This window comes from Glycine soja, chromosome 4, assembly GCF_004193775.1.
Source record: "Glycine soja cultivar W05 chromosome 4, ASM419377v2, whole genome shotgun sequence".
In the NCBI taxonomy this organism is placed as follows: domain Eukaryota; kingdom Viridiplantae; phylum Streptophyta; class Magnoliopsida; order Fabales; family Fabaceae; genus Glycine; species Glycine soja.
In genome coordinates, this window is record NC_041005.1 from 5,133,067 (window position 1) to 5,153,238 (window position 20,172).

The window sequence follows — 20,172 nt, forward strand, 5'->3', positions numbered from 1 at the left end:
TGTCCAACCAAATGATCCTATATATCTTCTCTACCCCAATCCTTCCTTACAAAACAATTCATTTCCTTCGCCATTTTCACCACAGCCCTTTCTACAACATACATTTCGTTGTCCCTTTCTGGTTTTCTCTGAGCCAAGAGAAAATAATGTGTATATCAAGTGTGACATGCAACTGAGAGGGTCTTCTGGGGCATGGATGCTAAACAAACGGTGCATGAGCTGGACCTAAAATGTCCTTCATTGTGGTTGAAGCCACCACTGTCGGTTTTAGGCTTACCCTATCAATGGTTTATGTCTCACTTCTCAAACAAGCTGGAGCTTTGTGGCTGAGTCCATAGACTTGGACATAACAATATCAGAATCGTAAGTGTGTGGCCTAAATTTTGTCCTACGCACTTTGCTTCCGAAACGGGAAAAGGAAATTGATATACTAGTAGCTCTTGTAAGTAATAACTAACTAAACTGGTTGTCTGTAGAACTGTTAAATTCTATAATTTCTTTCTCAAGTTGATTGTCTTCTTTTCATAGATTCTTAAGGGATGTGTGGAAGAAAATGGCCATTTCATTCGAATAGTAATATAATGTATTTGTTAATTTCCCCCCCTACAATATTAAGTAAATTTTAACAAGTAAAAGAAGCATTTTTTTCTTTCGTTAGCAAAAAACAATTATAAATACAACTCAGTAAATGCGTAATATTACTGTCTCATTTAAATAAAAACATTTTTATTATTTTTAATTTTCACTAACATAAGTCTTTTACCTTCCAAAATCATTATTTACTTTCAAAATTAATTTTATTAAAATGTAACACAATTTATAAACTGAGATGCATAACCTATGTGGTCACTCCAATGGTCCAATTCCACAAGCCATGCCCTATGAAGAAGTATTCTGATAGCAGCGGCATTGACGTGGCAATTGGCATATATAGAAATCATGCGCAAAAGTGATTTTATCCTTCTATCATTCTGTTAACTTTTCTAGGTAAAGGTTGATAAAAATAAAAATGCCATCTGAACATTACTCTGAGACGGGTCGTATGGTGCCAACCGTCAATTTCTGTTTTCCTTTATCTAGAAAAAAATTGATTCCTTTGTCACTAAGTTTATTTTAAATATTTAAATATATATACACATATAATAAATTATAAAAGTATTAAAATATCAATAGTTAACTTCACAATTACTATAAGCTTATAATTATTCATTTTAATTTCTAAAATCATCTTACTTGAAATAAATCAAATACTAAATAAGTTTAAAATCTTGCACGCCATACAAGATTTTATATACTGATACGGCAATGAATAATATTAAATGCACAATTTTAGCAAAGGCATTTCCAAGCATAAAAGGGGGCATCCATGTTTATTGTCATTCATCATAATCACTACAATCTTTGTTTATGGATCCCTAACATTTTACAAATTTGCAACCCCAGATCTCTCCCCATCTGCTACACAGAGTGCAGCGAGGAGTGAGAAAGACACAGGTTCAAGTGGGTTCCACCTGGACCTTTTGTCTCTCTCTCCTCACTACAAGTGAGGCTGTGAGAGAAGATCTAGGTCCAATTTGCAGGCCAGCATATCTATGTAGATTAAACAAAGTGATTGATACTTCATAATGCATTGCTGGACCTGAAGGCAAGGACAACAAAGCATTTGTATAAAATTAGAAAGCCCTTAATGGAACAAACCTAGAAAACTTTACCCAGGAAAAAGTAATCTGGAGAAGCTAAAGCCTATAGTAACTATGAGAAGAAAAAAGTGGTTAAACACAATGAAAACTACAAAATTCATCAACGAGGATGTGCATGATATGCTGGTATGTGCTGCCAAACCTGCTACCACATAGATAACCCACCAGAGTAATTATTGCAAATGAGGTTTCCATCAAGTGTTTCATCTTATCTTTCTCCTGCATGGCATGAACATGGTACTGAATGAGCATGGGAGGAAAAATATTTATGACAGGTGCAAGATAAAATGCTAGAACGATCAACAAACACACTAAAATACTAACTAGACCATAAGTCAAATGCTAAAATAACAAGGCTATTTATTCCATAGAAAACTGTTTTACCAATCCTGCATAGACAAATAAGATGCTTTTAGCCAATATGTGAGTTCAAAAGCATGGCGGAAGTTGCTGTTGTTATTTGGCAGATCTACCACAATGGACATTAATGACTGTATTTCTACTATCTAATCAAAGGAGAATGACATACAACAAGTATGTGAGGCCAGGGAGAGAAAATTATGATTGGTGGGGTGGGGATGGTATCAGCCTAATTCAAAAGACTCACATGCAGTGATTGTATCTAAATAAAAGCTACAAAACAGATAGGTGATTGTATCAAAATTTTATATGGTTTAAACTTTAGAGCCATTAAGCATGTGAGCACTTACTGTAGCCAATATGTTAAACATAAGTCATACAGAAACATATATGGGAAAACCCTCAGTATATTGAATAAATAAATGTTATTACCTATTTCATCATTGAACTGACCAAGTCTTCCAGTGAACCAAGATTATTAGAGAAATGATTTTCTTGAGATTTTTGCTGGTCCATGGTATTCCCCTGATGTTGTTTCAATAAGGTCTCATCAGTTAACTCCACAAACCCTTCATGCTTCATTTGTAAGGGATCACAATAATTAAAATCCAAGTTTCTGTGTAAGACCGAGTTCGTTGCTGCATGGCCAGCTTGAACAGCAGCCCCATTGACTGGAGTCAGTGAGTTTATTGACATAATATTTGAATGGTGAGTAGCATCCTGATTATGGTCATCCCACCCTTGAAATGGCACATTACTGCTTGTATGCCCAGGTCTGTTAGTAAAAGTCATTCCTTCAGAGTGCATTTCTGTCATTGAATCATGGGATTGCCTGGACAATGAAGTGATGGATGGACCACTTAGATTCCCACCTTGCAAGGGTACAGAAGCCATGTTATCTGCAGGAGGTATATTAGTCTGTCTAAAACATTCACTTGGAGGGAAAAAGTTTGTCTGGATCACAGATGGCTGCACAGCACTTGTCCAATTATCACTATATCTACCTTGATCCAGCAAAGACAAAGAAAATTCCGAATGTTGAGAGGCTACTGAAGAAGATAATGTTCCAATTCTTACACTCCCTTGTGAGCCTTGAGGGCGTGGTTCCAACATCAAGGCATTGTTTGAGAAATGCACATCTGAAGTATGAGAGACAGAGTTGGTTATTTTTGGTCTTGGATCTGGGAGTTTATTTGGGATAGGAAAAGTTGTTTTGGCATCAAAAACAGTGGTCAGGTTCTGAACAGACATAACAACCTTATTGTTTTGCAGTTGATCAAGCCCTACAGACACTGTCATTCCCTGAACACCATTCTGATTAACAGGAACAATGACTGACTGGAATTTATGATGATCATTGGCATTGTTTAAATTTTGTGATTGACTCAATTGAAGTACTCCAGAAGGAAATCCATGCACATTCAAACCAGCAGGAGTGTTCAATCTATTAATTATCCCACTAGGTGGAAAGGATCTGAAATTATTGTTATGAAGCTGTCCGGAACCACTTAATGTTTGTACATGTCCAACCCCGCTCACCGAACTCATTCTCAAATAGGATGGATCTGCAACCCCTAAGGCCGCCACCATATTGGCTTGTTGGTTAGCCACACAGCTAATTCTTTTCAGATAAAGCCTATACTTCTGCAGCCAATTCATAAAGCAGAAACATTCTGTGAATGAAAAGGTATATGTTACATTAAATTGAAGCACAAAAGAATAGAAAAATGCCTGAAGATGGCTTGCCACATTCTCCCTTGTAAGCTTTTCAACATTCATCAAATCAAGAATTTTTTTAGGTACAGCCTCTGCCAGCAAAAGAACAATATCATGAAGCCCAAACTCTATCAGTAATGGAAAATTACGTGGCATGGCATAAAATTTGAATAATTGTGACATGGCTAAAATATGTTTGTGATCCCTAATAAATACCCAAATTTTGTGTTTACTCCCTAATAAATTTTTTCTTTGTTTTTGCTCCCTGATAAAAACAAAAATTTTGTTTTTATCCTTGGCACTCAATGTAAAGAAAAAATTTATCAGAGAGCAAATGCACAATTCAGATATTTATTAGGGATCGAAAACATATTTTAGCCTTGTGACATCACATTTATCCCAAGGGTCACTTAAAATAAGGAAGAGTAATTGAGAAAGTCTTCATAATAATTACGAACATATATATGTTCTGAAAATTGGATTGATAATGCTAAAACATCTAACCGGATATTAAAATCATCAAGATAATAAAAAATGAGAACAACAATTTGAATAAGCTCGTGAAGAAATTGATAAAAAAGATATTACAATTGTTTTAATACTGTAGAAGAGTCAAGAACATACTGTCAATGCCTAGCTGATTAACAGCAGCAACAAACTTGCGGTGCAGGTCCACAGACCAAACAACCCGAGGCTTCTTCTGGGCTGATGGGTCCTCATTGTCAAGATCATTCTCCTGATCCTCATCTTCATCTTCATCTTGATCCTTCCTTTTCTTAGTCAGCTTCTCATTTTGATCAGAATTTCCTGTTCCTGATGACCCTAGTCCATTTCCACTATTAGAAGTAGGTTTGTCTAGGTTGCTGGTTTTGTTCTTCTCCTTTGAGTCAAACTTCTTCCTCCTGATTACATGCTGCCAAATGTTCTTGAGCTCCTCCATTCTCACAGGTTTCAGCAGATAATCACAGGCCCCATGAGAAATCCCCTTCATCACCATCTTCGTATCACCATTTGCAGATAACACTGAAATCAAACATTTTATAACATCAAAGGTTCTCCAAAAAATCATGGAAACCACAAAAATAACTCAAATCAGCCTTCCTAAATAAGTTTATTTGCACATCACATTTTCACATTTATCAAAAACCAACTATGAAACTTAAACAAATTCTATTGTAGGACTTGACTATTATTATACATAAACATAATAATACACTTGAATATTTAAAAAGAGAACATTAGAAAACTGATTATTTGATATCTAAATAGCTTAAACTGATTAATAATTATATCAACAATCAATAATGAGAGTCAAAATGAAGAAACGGTAAAGATGAACTACTGAAGATCACATATAACCATACAAGATCCAAACTTACTTATGACAGGAAGATCCATCTCAAGTCCCACTAGCTCAAGCAGCTTAAATCCATCCATGTCTGGCATGTGTACATCACTGATTACCAGGTCAAACTTGTCTTTGTGTTCTCTCAACAGAGCCAACGCCTTTATTGCTTGATTAGTCGTGGTTACTGCAACCCCATCCACAATAACTAACATAAATATCATTCTGAAAGAGCAAAGTGCCACAATACAAATCCACAACATAAAACAATTGCCAAATGTTCATAAAAGAAAAACATTTGTCCCAAATAAATATTCAGATCCTGCATTTAAATCCAAGTCATAATAGACATTCAAAAAAATGTATACAACCTATAACAGAAACTTCCTCTACAACAAGTGAACCTATAACAGAAACTTCCCTACAAACAATCTCATGAATAAAAGTATATCCATGTTAAAACATCAGGAACAAAAGAATTTGAAACAGAACACCAAAATCTAAGAGAAAGAGCAAAGCACAAACCAAAACCCTAAATCATGAATAACAATAAAGCAAAAGCAAGAGTGGAAGATGTGAACCATGATATTGACATCTTTGGAGGAGAGTTTTCAGAACCAAGAGGCAAGTGGGGTCATCATCGACGGCAAGAACACGCATTCCGACGGGGAACTCGTCGCCGGAATCATTCCTTTTCTTCTCTACGGTCATTTTCTTCTTCAATCTTTACACACTTGAACTCTGTTTTGTGGGTCTGAAAACCAAAACCCTGAAGCTATGAAACAGAGGAGACAGGAAAACAATAAAAAATTGTTTATTTTGTGAGGAAGAAATAGTAATTTCTGAGGGGAATGTGAATGAATAATTGAAAAGAACAATAAATGGAAAGAAGGAGCGAAAAAGTTGGTCTTTTTGTGCTTATTTGTGTGTGTCAGCGTGCAACAGTAGAACGTGAAAGTGATGGAATCTGTGACTATATATGGACTATGGGAGAGTGAAAGAATGAGCTATTATTGTGTGTTCCTGTTCCTAATACATTATGGTGGGTTGTTCATGCAAATTAAATCACATCTTTGGATAAATTTCTAGTACTTTTAAAATAAGAAAATAAAAAAAATGAGATTCTCCTGTTAAAATGATATTTTTATAATTTGATTTGTAAATCCCATCTTGTCTTTTAGAAAAACTGTGGATCCATCTCATTCGTTAAAGTTATTATACTAAACAAATATTTTGGTCTATGTTTGATTTGAAAAAGATTAGGAAATAACACAACTCAAATAGACAAGAACATGACAAAATCTCAAAAAAATTTGTTAATGAGAAAAGACATGAAATCATTTTTTGTCTCATGTGTACAATATTAAAAACATGCATATACTCCTATTTATATTTCTTTAATAACAGAAAAAATAATAATTAAATAACGCAATCATTTTGAAAAAGGAAATATCGAATTTTCTATTCTAATCTCTCTCTTTTTATTTTGATAAACTCATTAAATTTGATATTAATTATATTAAGAAAACTGATATTAAATATTTTAGTCAAATTTATATTATTACTTATGTTGTCTATTATTTGTTAAATAATATATAAGATAAAATTATCTTTGTAGCTTGTGTTTTTGTTTTGTCTTATTCTTCTTCTTGTCGTGTTCAATATCATTTGTGAGGATTTTTACAAGTTAGTTAATAAAGAATTTATTATAACATAAGAAGAAGTTTATTTCATTTTATTCTTCTTTTTTTTTTCCTCTCTCAGTGACGCTTCTAAAAAAACTTACACAAACATTATTCAACTTATTTACCAAAACATCAAAATTTATTAAAAGTAAAAAATTCTCATAGTTTTTGCCTTCAAATCTTAATATCATGACTTATAGTTTTTTGTCTAAAATTTTGGCAAGTTTTTACTATTTTTTAAAATTATTATATATCTAATTTCCCAACATTCAGATAAAAAACTATTTTTTTAAAAATAATTTTTCTTAATTTAAAAATCAATAGATTTAATTAAATTGTGAAAAAAAACTCAAAAGATTAAACTCCTATACAATTAGCCCACAAAAAATTTCCTATACAATTTTTTGGTGTGCAATGAAGGAGTGAGTCACACACAAAAAAAAATTACAATTTAAAATTCCAGTAAAAAATATAGTATTTAACTTTTAGCTAAAAAAAAACTTAATAATTATATAATTTATTATAATTCTATTGATAAAAAATATTAACAACTCATTTACATGGCAAAAATACATTCATCTCGAGGACTTTTTAAATGGTAGACAGGTTGTCTTTTTTATTATTACATATTCATTTCCTTTTTATTTAATTAAGTAATGCACATATCTCTTAGTATAAAATAACATATGAAACTTTATTAGTAGGAGACACCTATAGAAATTCTTCCATAATTATTTACTCTATGGTTTAAGAGAAAACGGTAATATTTATATGCCGTGGAAATAAAACTATATTATATTTTTACTTCTTTTAATTCAGTATTTGACTCATATATAATTTTAAAGAAATATAAAGTTTTGATGAGGTTTTTTTGTCTACAATAACAATAATAAAACTTTCATACAAGTTACACAAATTCTCCATCATTAAGAGGACCTAAATTTTAAAGAGTTTTTAATACCATCTCAAAGCAGGTGAGTATTTTTGAAAAAATAGAAGAAATATAAGTGCAATTTAAAAATAACCAAGAGAAGGCCAGTGTCATTTTTTTTTTCAAATATATATTTATAGCACTAATCTTAATCAAAATCTTAAAGTCAAGCCAAATCTCAAGATTTGTGAAAAAAAATTTGCGCGTTGTTGTCACGCTCTCAAAAGAGAACCGAATCTAATCAGAATATTTTTCTCATTCATGGACATTGGCCGGTGCTCGGATAGAAATTGTCTTAATTGATAGAGGACTTTTTGGCTTTTCGGTATAAATATTATTAATCTGTTATAGTTTTTAAATTTGTTTTTGTAATATATTATAAATAAAGAATAATTATAAAAATAGATTTCAAATGAGAATAATTGACTGTTAATATTTTTTTTCAATAATATTTTTATGAATCGTAAAAAACCAACATAAATTAATAAATAATTCGTTTTTAGTATGATTAAGTTGGCTTATTGATTTGTGATTAAGTTTTTAATTTAAAATTAAGTATCATCCACTAATAGTCATTTAAGGGTCCAATTTTATTTTAGTTTTTTTAAATAAAGGTTGAAAACATGATTTACAATAACTGTTTTAATTGGTTATCTCCTTGGTGCATACCTGGATTAAAGTTTATAAATTTAAATTTGAAAAAGTATTCTAAGTTTTACTTATCTAAAATTGAGATTTTAGATAAAATTTTACTCTCAAATATCATATTTTTAAAATACCCCCGCTTAAAATCAACATACCCTTACACGTTATTAGTTATTAAAAGTGAGTTAATAGGGATAAAATTAAGTAATTTATAGTATAAGATGATAGATTTAAATCTTATACCCATACGATTTTCCATAACACCTCCTTTATACTAACTTCTTTGTTTAGACGCATAGGAGTTCGTACAGTGAAAATTTCAACGTATAAAGAAATATGCAACTTAATAATTAACTGTTGCATTTAAAGCTCTTTTGAATACCCCTCTCCCCACAAAAAAATAAAGAAAGAAAAAGATTACGCGACATTAATGCATTTATAGATTTACTTTCCTTTTTTTTACTCCAATTATAGAAATATTAGAATTCTGTTCATCTTACTTTCCTTTCCTTTCTATTAATTATAGACACATTAGAATTCTGCTCATAACGAGAGAACAATCAGAGTCAAGACGATAATTTTTCTCCTTGAGATTTCCTCCTCGATATTTTCTTGTACATGATCTGTATTTTGGTCAAAGTCGCAATTTTTTTCCATCAATACAAAAATCAAATTTGTTTTTCAAAATCATTCATTTGAATTGAAGGTCGAAACATTAGTTAAAAGTAAAAAATTAAAAGTTGATCAAACAAGCTGTTTGAAATAAAAATATTTAGGGAAATTAATCGTTGAACCTTTTTTTAATTTGTAAGAAATGAACTCAGACATTAAGAGTTTATAACACCTCAAACATTGTATAGAAATAGAGAAATGTGGAGAAGAGATTTAAAAAAATGACTGTAGATGATAAATAATATAGTGGGTTTTACTGCTTTTAAAATTATTTTCACTTTATTGTTCTCCTCCAAAGTTCAAATGTCCTAACTTATTTTTTTATGCCTTATAATTATTGATTTAATTGTACTTTTTATTTTTGACGAATTTTACCTCTAATAAGTTAAAATTTATAAGTTTCTTTTAAATTAGAGTAAAACATATCAAATTAATTTATTGGAGGTAAAATTTACCAAAAATAAGAAATTGAAAGTGAAAAATGCAAATAAGGCTAAATTATTTTCATCCGCTAGAAGGGAGTGTTACGAGTATGCTTTTGACGTGGAAATGCAAACTGCTAAAAATATATGTTGAAAGGGGCAATAGATCAGGCTATGTGATTAAGAGCATGTTTGAATGTTCGTTCAAAATACAATGCTTAAATTTTAAGATAAATTTAATGATCCACAAACTCTATTTTACAAAAGAAAAGAACTTGAATGTTTTTACAAACCTCATTTTGTTATAAAATAAACATGCACTAGTATGATAGAGAAAAATGTTATATTGCATGGAAAAAAGTATAAATAAGGAGACATTGAAAGAGAAGATTGGAGTGATACCGAGAATGCTTAGAATGCAGATTGCTTTTTATATTTTTCGCTTATTATTTGTTTTCATTTTATCAATATTACACTTTTCCATTTTTGGATTTTTCTAATTTTATAGTTCGATAGTCTATTCAATTTATAAGTTTTCATTATTTTGCTCCAATTAATACAAAATGCTTAATTACAATGTAAGTGACAAAGTGCACGACATTTTAAAAGTTAGAAAGCAAAATATAGGAAAAAAGTTTGACAAAAATGAAAAAAATATAGATAACAAAATAGACAAAATTAAAAAAATAAGATAACAAAAATTGTAATTTAATTCTCATGATATATCAAATGTGTGTGAACAATCTTGTGTACGGCTTAAAGTTGGGCAAACAGGCTAGGCTTCCCGTGAAAATCGCAACCCATAAAGGATATGAAAAATATTTTAATCCATAAAGTTGGGTTTTGTCCACTGGTCTTGGAGACTTTTTATATTTTAATATAAAAAATATAATACTAATAAGGGGTGTAAAAAAGTATAAAAAAACATAAAATTTAAGTAATTTTTATATGATTCAATAGTTGGTCAACCATGATATAATATTTTGATTTAATATAGAATTATAAATTAAGTAAACATGATGTAGACAAATATTAGGTGGCTTAACATGCAAACTATGTTATCATTTTACGTAAATAATTTTTTATTAGACAATTGATAGTTTCTAAAATGATTTAAAATAAATCAGATTTTATATTTTAAAATTTAATTTTTTATTTGTTTTTTAATTTTTTTGTTAAATGGGGATCGGCCGACTAAGTCAGCGGACTATGCAAGACGAGTGTAAACTAAAAAAAAAATAATTAGAAATGCACACTTATTGGCACTTCTAGCTCTAATTGCTACATCATTAGTCCATATCAACGGCCAACTTACCACATCAACAGTGATCAAGTTATATCAATATTAGTCCACCAATACAAGAATAAAATGTAAAATTTTGTAAATTGAGTAGTAAAATATACGAATAAACGAAAGGAAAATGCTGAAAGATAACAGTTTTCGTAAAAGTACACCAACTAACTATGTATTTGTCAAATTTTTTTTCTTCTAATTTTTCAATTAATATTTGTTTTTGAATAAAGCTCAGCCATTCAAAGTTAGTTTTGGTGCTATTCATGCAAGAAATTGTTCGTGCGAAATAGCGGTACTCATGAAAGAATTAAGTGACAAAGTTTACAAAATCGCAAAAAATAAAAAACAAAATATCAAATATGCAATTAAACCCAAATTTTACTATGGTTGGAGTTACAACTTACAAAAGGATTTTTGGCCTATAATTTAATAGTGTGTATATTCACGTGCAAAACACAGTACTTTTGTGAAGAACAATAATACACAAACATATATTTATTTTAAACGTTTTACTAATATCTCTTATTTATTTTTATATCTTTTTTCTTATGATATCATAAATTCTATTATATCTATATTTTTCTTTCTCTATATTATACCATAATGGGTATCATGAAACAACTTTCCATTCTAAAAGCCAACATGGACATAACTACGACCAAGACACGTAAACAATCACTTATATAAAGAGAGAGGAGGAGGCTGAGGGTATTAGTAGAGAAAGTGAGATACTCCATCATCAATAATTATGATAGCCTAAAGCAAACAGTGTTATTTCTTAATTAACTAATAATCTCTTGGTAATGCCCACTCCACGTACTGTGTTGATTGTTTTGCCTTTGCCCCTAGTGTCCACCAAAAACTTGGGCATATACTATATGGTTTACAGATAGATTGAAGAAGTTGTATGTAATTAGCGGATATTGATGTTTCCTTTTTATTTAGGATCATGAAAGAGTTTCAATCATACTGCTGGCCTTGATTGGAGGAGCTTAACCCAATTACAAATTAACTAACCATTATTTATATATTTTATCCTTATGCCAATAGACACACAAAAGAATAATTAATATAATCTGATATAATTAGTAAATAATCTTGTTTCTTAAATATGGGATCATAAATTCAATTCTAATTTGTGTATATAAAAAATATTTTTTTGAAAGAATTTAATCTCTTAAATGAATCTTAATATCTCAAGAAATTATCACTCATTTTTAGTCGTATATTTTATCCTTATATCAATAGACACACAAAAATGTAATCAATATAATATGACATAATTAATAAATAATCTTGTTTCTTAAATATAAGATCATGAATTCAATTTTAATTTGTGCATATAAAAAACATTTTTTGAAAGAATTTAACCCTTAAATGAATCTCAATATCTCAAGAAATTATCACTCATTTTTAGTCAAGAAATACCTTAGTTAAAAAAAATACAAAAAATAACATTAAAATTAACACATCATATCAATGAAAATGAGGATCATCTTAGCATAATCAAAACCAAATTTGGCCGTAAGCTTTAATTACACTTTCCACTACAAATTCTTAATCATAACCTTAGCCCACCAAAGGGTAATGTTTTTCTCAATCAAAGTTTTCTCAATGTCATCTTTTCTCATCCTTTTCTATACCTATATATCTATTACATATCTTATCATACACTTTCATTGTACTTTTATTATAAATTTTTCAACTAAAGGTGACTTTATTCTGATCAAAATCATACATCAGATTAGATGAGTGAATATGTATAATAATAAGCCAACTATACAGAGACTAGCAAAGTGGTGAACTATGTTGTTGGCAAAAAAGGAAAATTCATTATAGCAAGACATCATATAAAACTTTCACTTATCTCAATATATATAGAGAGAGAGAGGACAACAAATACTGACAAAAAAATTAAAAAATTGAATAGAAAGTAGCTTCATTGTTGGCTCCTCAAATCACATGTTGAAAGATCTTCACGCATTATATGCATCCAAACATGACCAATAGGAATTAATTTATGAGTCCAAAGAAGCATAACTGGCTGTCCACTAATATTCAAAAGGGTTTTAACAATGCATGATAGCCTCTAGTTTATATAATATCTAAATCTGTAAGATTCATTCTTGGCACAAAATCTTGGGATTCTTTGCTTTTTAAAGGCACATGACTTCCTCCTGGCAATGCCAAACTTTTTTATTCATTTATTTACTAACTTGCTTAATTAAATTAATGTTTATGCGTGCTCTGGGTTAGTTAAGTCTGTCTCCTGTGTGGCACAATACATGTAACGAAACAAAAAATGATCATCTTGGATCATGAAATCATAACAACATCGATAGCTAGCTTGCTTATAGGTATAATATCTCAAAAAAGCCACAACAGCACTATTCCCTTGTAACATATATTTTATTTATTCAAATAAAAAAGATCCTGAATGTGATCAACATAGTCGATCACAAGCATTGCAAAGCTAAGCTTCGTTTTCAACTACTAGCAGCTACTTCAACAGCAATTAAATTCTGCTCTAAATGTAATGCAATGCAGCTCACAACTTTTTTTTTTCTCCAAACCACAAGTATCTTCCATTACAGATAATTTTGTTCGAATTAGATAATATTAGGATGAATCACAAAACTCTCTATCATAGTAATTAACACTAACCTATATTTGGGATTTGAATTTGAAAAGACTCGTTAAGATAGAACAACTCGATGTCATGCGCTTGATGATACTCACAACTATATTTTAAAACATCTTTGGCCATACTCGACTCCTTCGGTATTGGCTTTTACTTGTATGGTAATTTTGGATAAGATTCACACTAGGCTAAATATAGCAAAGTATCAGTCTGGATCCTTCAGATGTGTCAGTCCATTATGCAATAATAACATGCGGGAGTAATCTTCATGCCTCCTCTTGTCTTGAAATTTTGCTCTACGGATTTGGTCCAATTTTATCTCTGGCTGGGTTTTAAATATAGGCAGTTTTTAGATTGAAAATCTTATATTTCACTTTTAACATGAGTCCAGAAAAGAGGAAAACTCTTAGGAGAATTTGAATGATAACTAGGGTGATTACTGACTGGCATTTGGTCTATATAAACGACAATTGGATTTCAATAATGTGGTCAAACTCGTCAATATATATTTAGAAGAATATATCCTAATTATAATGATTTCTAATTGATTGATTTACAGTATAAAAATATTCACAATATATTAAAACTAAACTCTTAATACTTATAGACAAGTTAGTCCCTTTCAAACTTTTTATTTAGAAGAATATATCCTAATTAAACTTGTTCAGCGTTTGGCAGCTGCTCAATTTCTTGGAGCACAAAATCTTTTTAGGCCCATGGTTAATATTGAGAAGCCCAATAGTAAAGATGGTTAATTAAATCTATGTGCTCAATAGGTGGATATGCTGAAGCAAATGAAGCAACGGCACCGCAACACCTAGCAATTTCGCAAATTTCCTATTTTACCCTTTTGTAAAAGGATACGGAATTAATTTAAAATTAATGGTCCAAGCAAAAATCAAACTTGTGACTTTCAATTTATTAACACTATGCTTTAACGAATTGAGTTAATAAGTTAATTATGTTATAAAATAAATAATGTTGTTATACATAACACTAAATTTTCTAATGTATATTTAATGCGCATATAAATTTAAATAATAAATTTTATGATAATTAATTTTGATATAACTCATACGAATTATTTAATCTGTCTGAGTTAAAAAAACACTTATGAATCACGTAATTCGTAAGTATTTTTTTTTTAATTTTTTTCAAAAATGTTTTTAATTTATTATATTAATTTTTTAATAGTAAATATTTTTTATTTATAAAAAATTATATGGATTAAATAATTTTTATGAGTTATATCAAAATTAATTGTCACAAAATTTATTATTTAAATTTACATGCACATTAAATATACATTATAAAATTTAGTGTTATGTATAATAACATTATTTATTTTATAATATAATTGTCCTATTATTTTAGTTGGTTAGGGTGTGGTGTTAATAATCTGAAAGTCACAATCCGTATCCTTTTACGAAAGAGTAAAATGGAAAATTTGTGAAATTGAAGCAATTTAGCTGCAAAATTACAATAATTTCGCTGGGTGCGCGTAGCAAGTAGTGGGGAAGCAATTGAGTGCATTGTAGCAGAGCCCAAAAACATTCTAAAAAGAATTTGCTTTGGGGCGAAAGAGATGTTGTACCGAATGTGTTTATTCGGGCTTTATACTTCCTTACTCCAACTTGAATTTTCAGTATGCATACTTCAAGTGGAAGCCCAGGTAAACACATTAAAAATTAGATTAAACATTGGAATATACGAACGTTGAAAAAGAAAGGCTTCCATGATGAAAAATTGATATATCTCACTAAATAAATTCTAAGAAGATGTTTAATAGAAAGGCTAAAATGAAATGAAACATAGCATGGCTTGAATTTTATATTTTATGCATTTTAAGAAATAAAGTGGAACAAAACATGTGGTTAAAAAAATAACATTTTATTTCCATAAAAAAAAATTGAATTCCGTTTTGTTCACATGTCAAAAGTTACCAAAGCAAGTACTTCCAGATCGAGAATTTCATTATGCTTCTATCTTTATCTTGTTTTCAATTAATAATAACACATGAAAAATGATAATGAATAAAAATATAATTATTTGAAAGAGAAACTTCTGATATTTTTTATTTTTATTAAAAAGAACAAAGGAAGGAAGTCATTTAATAAGAGAAATGATCAGACAATCTCAAATCATGTATATCCATAATCTTGATTAATATTTACGTGTGGCAGGTAATTGAGTTTTTTTAATTTACGAGAAAATAAATAACATTCAATTATGTGTCACATGGAAAGATTAGTTGAAACCATAATGGTCTCTAATCACATAATAATTTGTCATTCAATATACCTTAAGTCTTCTGACTCCTGTCTTTGCAAGCCACTAATCTTTTGTTTGTCTTTGTCCGCAGGCAATTCGACTTTTTAAGATCCGTTTATCAACTTGCTTCATTAAAATCCATTCACATAGTCATACGATCATAAATAGCTCAACTAAATGCATAGAACAAACAGGGCTCTTGAAGAATGACTTTTGGATGTGTGTGAATGGGAACTGGGGATGAGAAGATGTAACAAAAAAGAGAGAATAAATTAGGTAAAAAAAAAAAGGCGCATACTAAAAGAAAGAAAGCACGAGATATTATTGGCGAAAATTGTGAACACGATCTTAGGATTTACTATAACTCGAGTACGTGACCATGAAGGCCACGCCATGTTTTGGTTTGTCGTGACATTTTGTCATCATCTACGTGTGTTTGTGTCGAGAGAGAAAGCACTTTAAAACGTCATCGATTATTTGATTTGAGTGTGTGGGAGACTAAGAAGAGAAGAGAGCAAAGAAAGTAGCATTAAAGTTGTCGTCTTTCGAGTACTTTGATATGGATCCTAAAGATTTTTTTTTTCTTAGGACGAGGGGGATGGATCGGAACATTGACGTGTTATTCTCTTTTGGGAGGCTTTTGGATGTGGAATAGTTTGGATAACAGACAGAGAGATCTCTAAAAGAGATTTGGTTCTATGCATTTACTAGACAACTAACGATATACTACTAAAATGGAATCATAGACTGATAGAAGTTGTTTGTCCAATGAGAATGATTACTTTATATTCCCAAACTCACTCATTATCCTTTCAGGTGGGGTTATTAGCACTTTGATAATCAGTTGTCAAAAATGACTTGTGATCGTGGTAAAAATGATTACTAATAGTTAAACATATATGCAAAAGAAAGAGTTATATAGCTAACCCAAAATATAACATTATTTTGGAGATTTAATCCGCTTAAATTGTTAGTTAATAATAGTGAAACTTGATACAAATACCACTATACATCAAAATTTAATTGCATCAGAGGGACTCCCCACATCAACTTTCCCTTTCAATTGTCGACCATTTGCCCCTCATCGCATATATATGCCACATGATTTTTCTTCCCTTCAATCTATTTTCCTCTTCCTTCAAATTTTTTATTATCAGCGGGTCAAGATATAGCAAGTTGGAAAGTAAACCAGAAGAGGGAAAGTGTGAAACATTGTTTTGTAGTAGTAGTAGTATATTCTATTTTTGTGATAGTGTAAAACATTGTTTTCTAGTGATTTTTACACTATCATTGTTAAAGTATGTTTTAGATTAATAAAAAAAAGCATGGTACTAATTGCATAATCAACTTCATTGAAAGACCTGAGAACTTGAAAAGATCACATCTTGAAAGTTGAATGCAATTAATTTTAAACCATTAAACATGGTTAGAATATGTATCTAAATTACCAATGACTAATGACGAGCTAGTTCTCGTTTGAATTTCACGTCTTATTTTACATTACAAGCCGAATTGTATGACTCCTTAAACAAGAGAGAGTTCACTCGCCGCACTAGAATTTTAGCTTTGATTTTCTGATCTTGTAAAGTGTGCAATGCCGTTTAAAATTTTAAACAAATACGCTATATTCATAAAGTGGTTTGTGCCTTTCAAGTTTTAACTAGAAACTAGAGATGCAGACGGAGCACAAAGAGCCAAAGTGGGGAAATTAAAAAAAAAAAACTCCAAATCAGAGATGCAGCAAAGGGACAGTGTAATAACAATTGGGGTCACGGTGCCCTGATTGATAGGCTTTCAAGTACCAAGGGAAGTTTGTTTGGTGATGACTTTGGTCTCCATGACAATGTTTGGCTGTGTCCTATATGACATTATTAACTTCACTTTTCTTTTGAACCCGCGCGTGATTGAATGAATCACCTAATAATAATCTTCTTCTGGTCCTTGTTGCACCCAAATGCCAACTCCAATGCTGGTCTTATGATCCCACGATGTGTCTCTACACGAGCATATGACATAGACGAGAGATAAGAGAGAGGCTCAATACCATCCACCTCATGCAGATATAAATATAATAATCCTTCACCAATAGTTTCTTTCCCAAGCCAAGCCAAACCAAAAACTTGTTCATATGTAGGCCACTATGTAAAAAGTACAATGCAAATACACGATTGCACGAGTCTCAGTCCATACAGCCAGCCACATGGGTGACAATGTCAGTACTTGATCTTCAACAAAAGTCAAAAGTACTGTGTAAAATGTAAATCCATCCACCCCTCCTCTACAACTACAACTACTGTATCTTTTGAATAAAGTTTCTAGACTAATCCATAATACTAAAACATCCAAGTTTTCAAATTTTCAATTTTTTTTTAATCATAGTATAATATATTTAGTCACTATCATGATTAGAACTTGGAAAAATAAGGGGAACTAAAAATACAACTAAACACTAAATATAAGTGCATGGTGACTTTATCAGAAATTAACAAATTATTAATTCTTTGTACTAAACCTAATCCATGAATATGGCCTTTAAGAAAATAAAACTTATCCTCATTAGTTATTCCATACACGTACCTATGATAGTAAATAATAAATAATAGGGAATAAAGCATGTATGTCCTCCAATATACTTTTCTTTTCCATTTAAAGGTAGGTGTCATGAATCAACAAATTAGGATTTCTAAAACTACCAATTACAAGGGCACGAGGAAAGTACTCTGCGATGGAAACACTGAGCCACGAGCCTCTTCTCTATGATAACTCTGCTGGAGAGACTCCACCAAGTCCAAGCACACCATTGCAGAATTCACGGGAGAAGAAACAACTATCTGTTAAGGAAGAAGAAGAGGAAGAAAAGGAGGCAAAAGCAGATACTTTATTGGATCTAAATGCCCCTGGTGGTGATTCTGCTATTGGGTGCAGTCCAGTGCTGAATCTGATCACGTGTTTGGACACAGATTTGTCAAGCACCACATCAGAAAACCAACATGGCTCAGAGCCACGAGTGTTCTCTTGCAACTATTGTCAGAGAAAGTTCTACAGTTCACAAGCTCTTGGGGGACACCAAAACGCCCACAAGAGAGAGAGGTCAATTGCAAAGAGAGGTCATCAAAGATCAGGATCACGTTTGATGGCCTCAGCTACAACAGCTCTGGGAATTCCCTTTCTCCATAATCACCTTCACCACCACTATGCCACTATGGCTTCTCTGCCTCTCCATGGTGCTTCTAGTAATAATAAACCACTTGGAATTCAGGCTCACTCCATTATTCACAAGCCTTCTTCTTCAAATTATTCTCATTTTTCATTCAATGGGTTTGGAACCACTTTTGGACATCGTGGTTGGTCTAGACCCCTTATTGATCAACAACCTGGAATAGGGAAGCTAACGATGGAAAGTTTTCACAAAACATCAAGAGGCAATGTTGGGAAATTCGATGTGGTGAAAACGACCAGGCTTAATTCAGCGACCAATGAAGAAATCAGTGGATATATGGTTAGTGGTATTAGTCTTTTGAAGACTAATCAAGAGGAAATGAAGCACCTTGACTTGTCCCTAAAGCTCTAAGCATCATGGGATTGTGTTGAAGTTTAGTACTTAGTATAGTAAACATTTTTCCAACTTTATTGTTTCACAGCTTGTAATAATAATGTATTGTGTAAATTTGTTTATGAGAGGATCAAAGTTTTTTAATTATCTGTTCATGAAGTCTCAATTATTCAATTCCTGTATGGTTAGCAGTTTGTTAAGTCCTTTTTCTTTCTGGGAGATTTATTTGTTTTCTAATCTGTACATAGGTGAATTTAAAGAGAGGTTTAGCTTTCATAACTAGCATAGTTTCGTTTCAAATCTGGACTAGAAATTCAATTCCAACCTCGTTAACGGTTGATTACCCATTAAAATATCTTCTAGATGCCAAATAACAGATATCTAGTTAGATCAAGACTTAGCTTTTTTTTACTGTGAGCCAACACCAATGGAAGTTCTGAGAAACTATAAATATTTCCTATTTTTTTATGTGCATGTATCGGAAAGAGGTAAAATTTTCAACAACTCAAACAAGCAAGTTGGACCCCTTGCTATAAATTGAGATTTGTACCATTATAAATGGTAGACATTTATTTTTCTTAGAAACGTGTGCCTCGGTTGGTCACCTGATAAACAAACTCTGTCTAAACTGTTTCCATCGTATGGATGTGAAACAACAACCGAAGGCACATTCATGTATATATATTCATGAGGTAGTGGTCCTAGGACTCAAAATAGGATAAAAACAGAGATATTATTCTTCTCTAGGAGAGGCAATGTATATATATATATCTGATAACAACTTGCCTAATTTAAGCATAACTACAATCTCTAAAAAAGGTTCTGAATCCCGTAATTACAGATATGCTAATTTCTATAATTACAGATATGACAATCACTATGATTATAACATAATTATATGCATGACTCATGCCAACACTACTAGGTGCCCTACTAA

General features: G+C 31.1%; 2 protein-coding genes across 3 annotated transcripts; one reads left to right on the forward strand and one right to left on the reverse strand.

Moving 5' to 3' along the window:
* Positions 1-1,341: 1,341 nt before the first annotated feature.
* LOC114408920 (two-component response regulator ARR12-like) lies at positions 1,342-5,832 on the reverse strand. 2 transcript variants are annotated; one of them, XM_028372139.1, is made up of 6 exons: positions 5,703-5,832; positions 5,156-5,308; positions 4,401-4,799; positions 3,792-3,868; positions 2,493-3,704; positions 1,342-1,919 (listed from the first exon to the last, which is right to left on the reverse strand). In XM_028372139.1, the coding sequence occupies exons 1-5, from the start codon at positions 5,830-5,832 to the stop codon at positions 2,493-2,495; spliced, it is 1,971 nt and encodes a 656-aa protein (XP_028227940.1). In that variant the 3' UTR covers positions 1,342-1,919. The 2 variants fall into 2 exon arrangements, with proteins under 2 accessions (XP_028227940.1, XP_028227943.1); XM_028372142.1 differs by lacking the exon at positions 3,792-3,868 and having other exon boundaries at positions 2,493-3,733.
* A 12,485-nt stretch (positions 5,833-18,317) lies between these two features.
* On the forward strand, positions 18,318-19,435 carry LOC114408921 (zinc finger protein 1-like). Its single transcript, XM_028372143.1, has one exon. The coding sequence runs from the start codon at positions 18,408-18,410 to the stop codon at positions 19,251-19,253; it is 846 nt and encodes a 281-aa protein (XP_028227944.1). The 5' UTR covers positions 18,318-18,407; the 3' UTR covers positions 19,254-19,435.
* Positions 19,436-20,172: the final 737 nt, after the last annotated feature.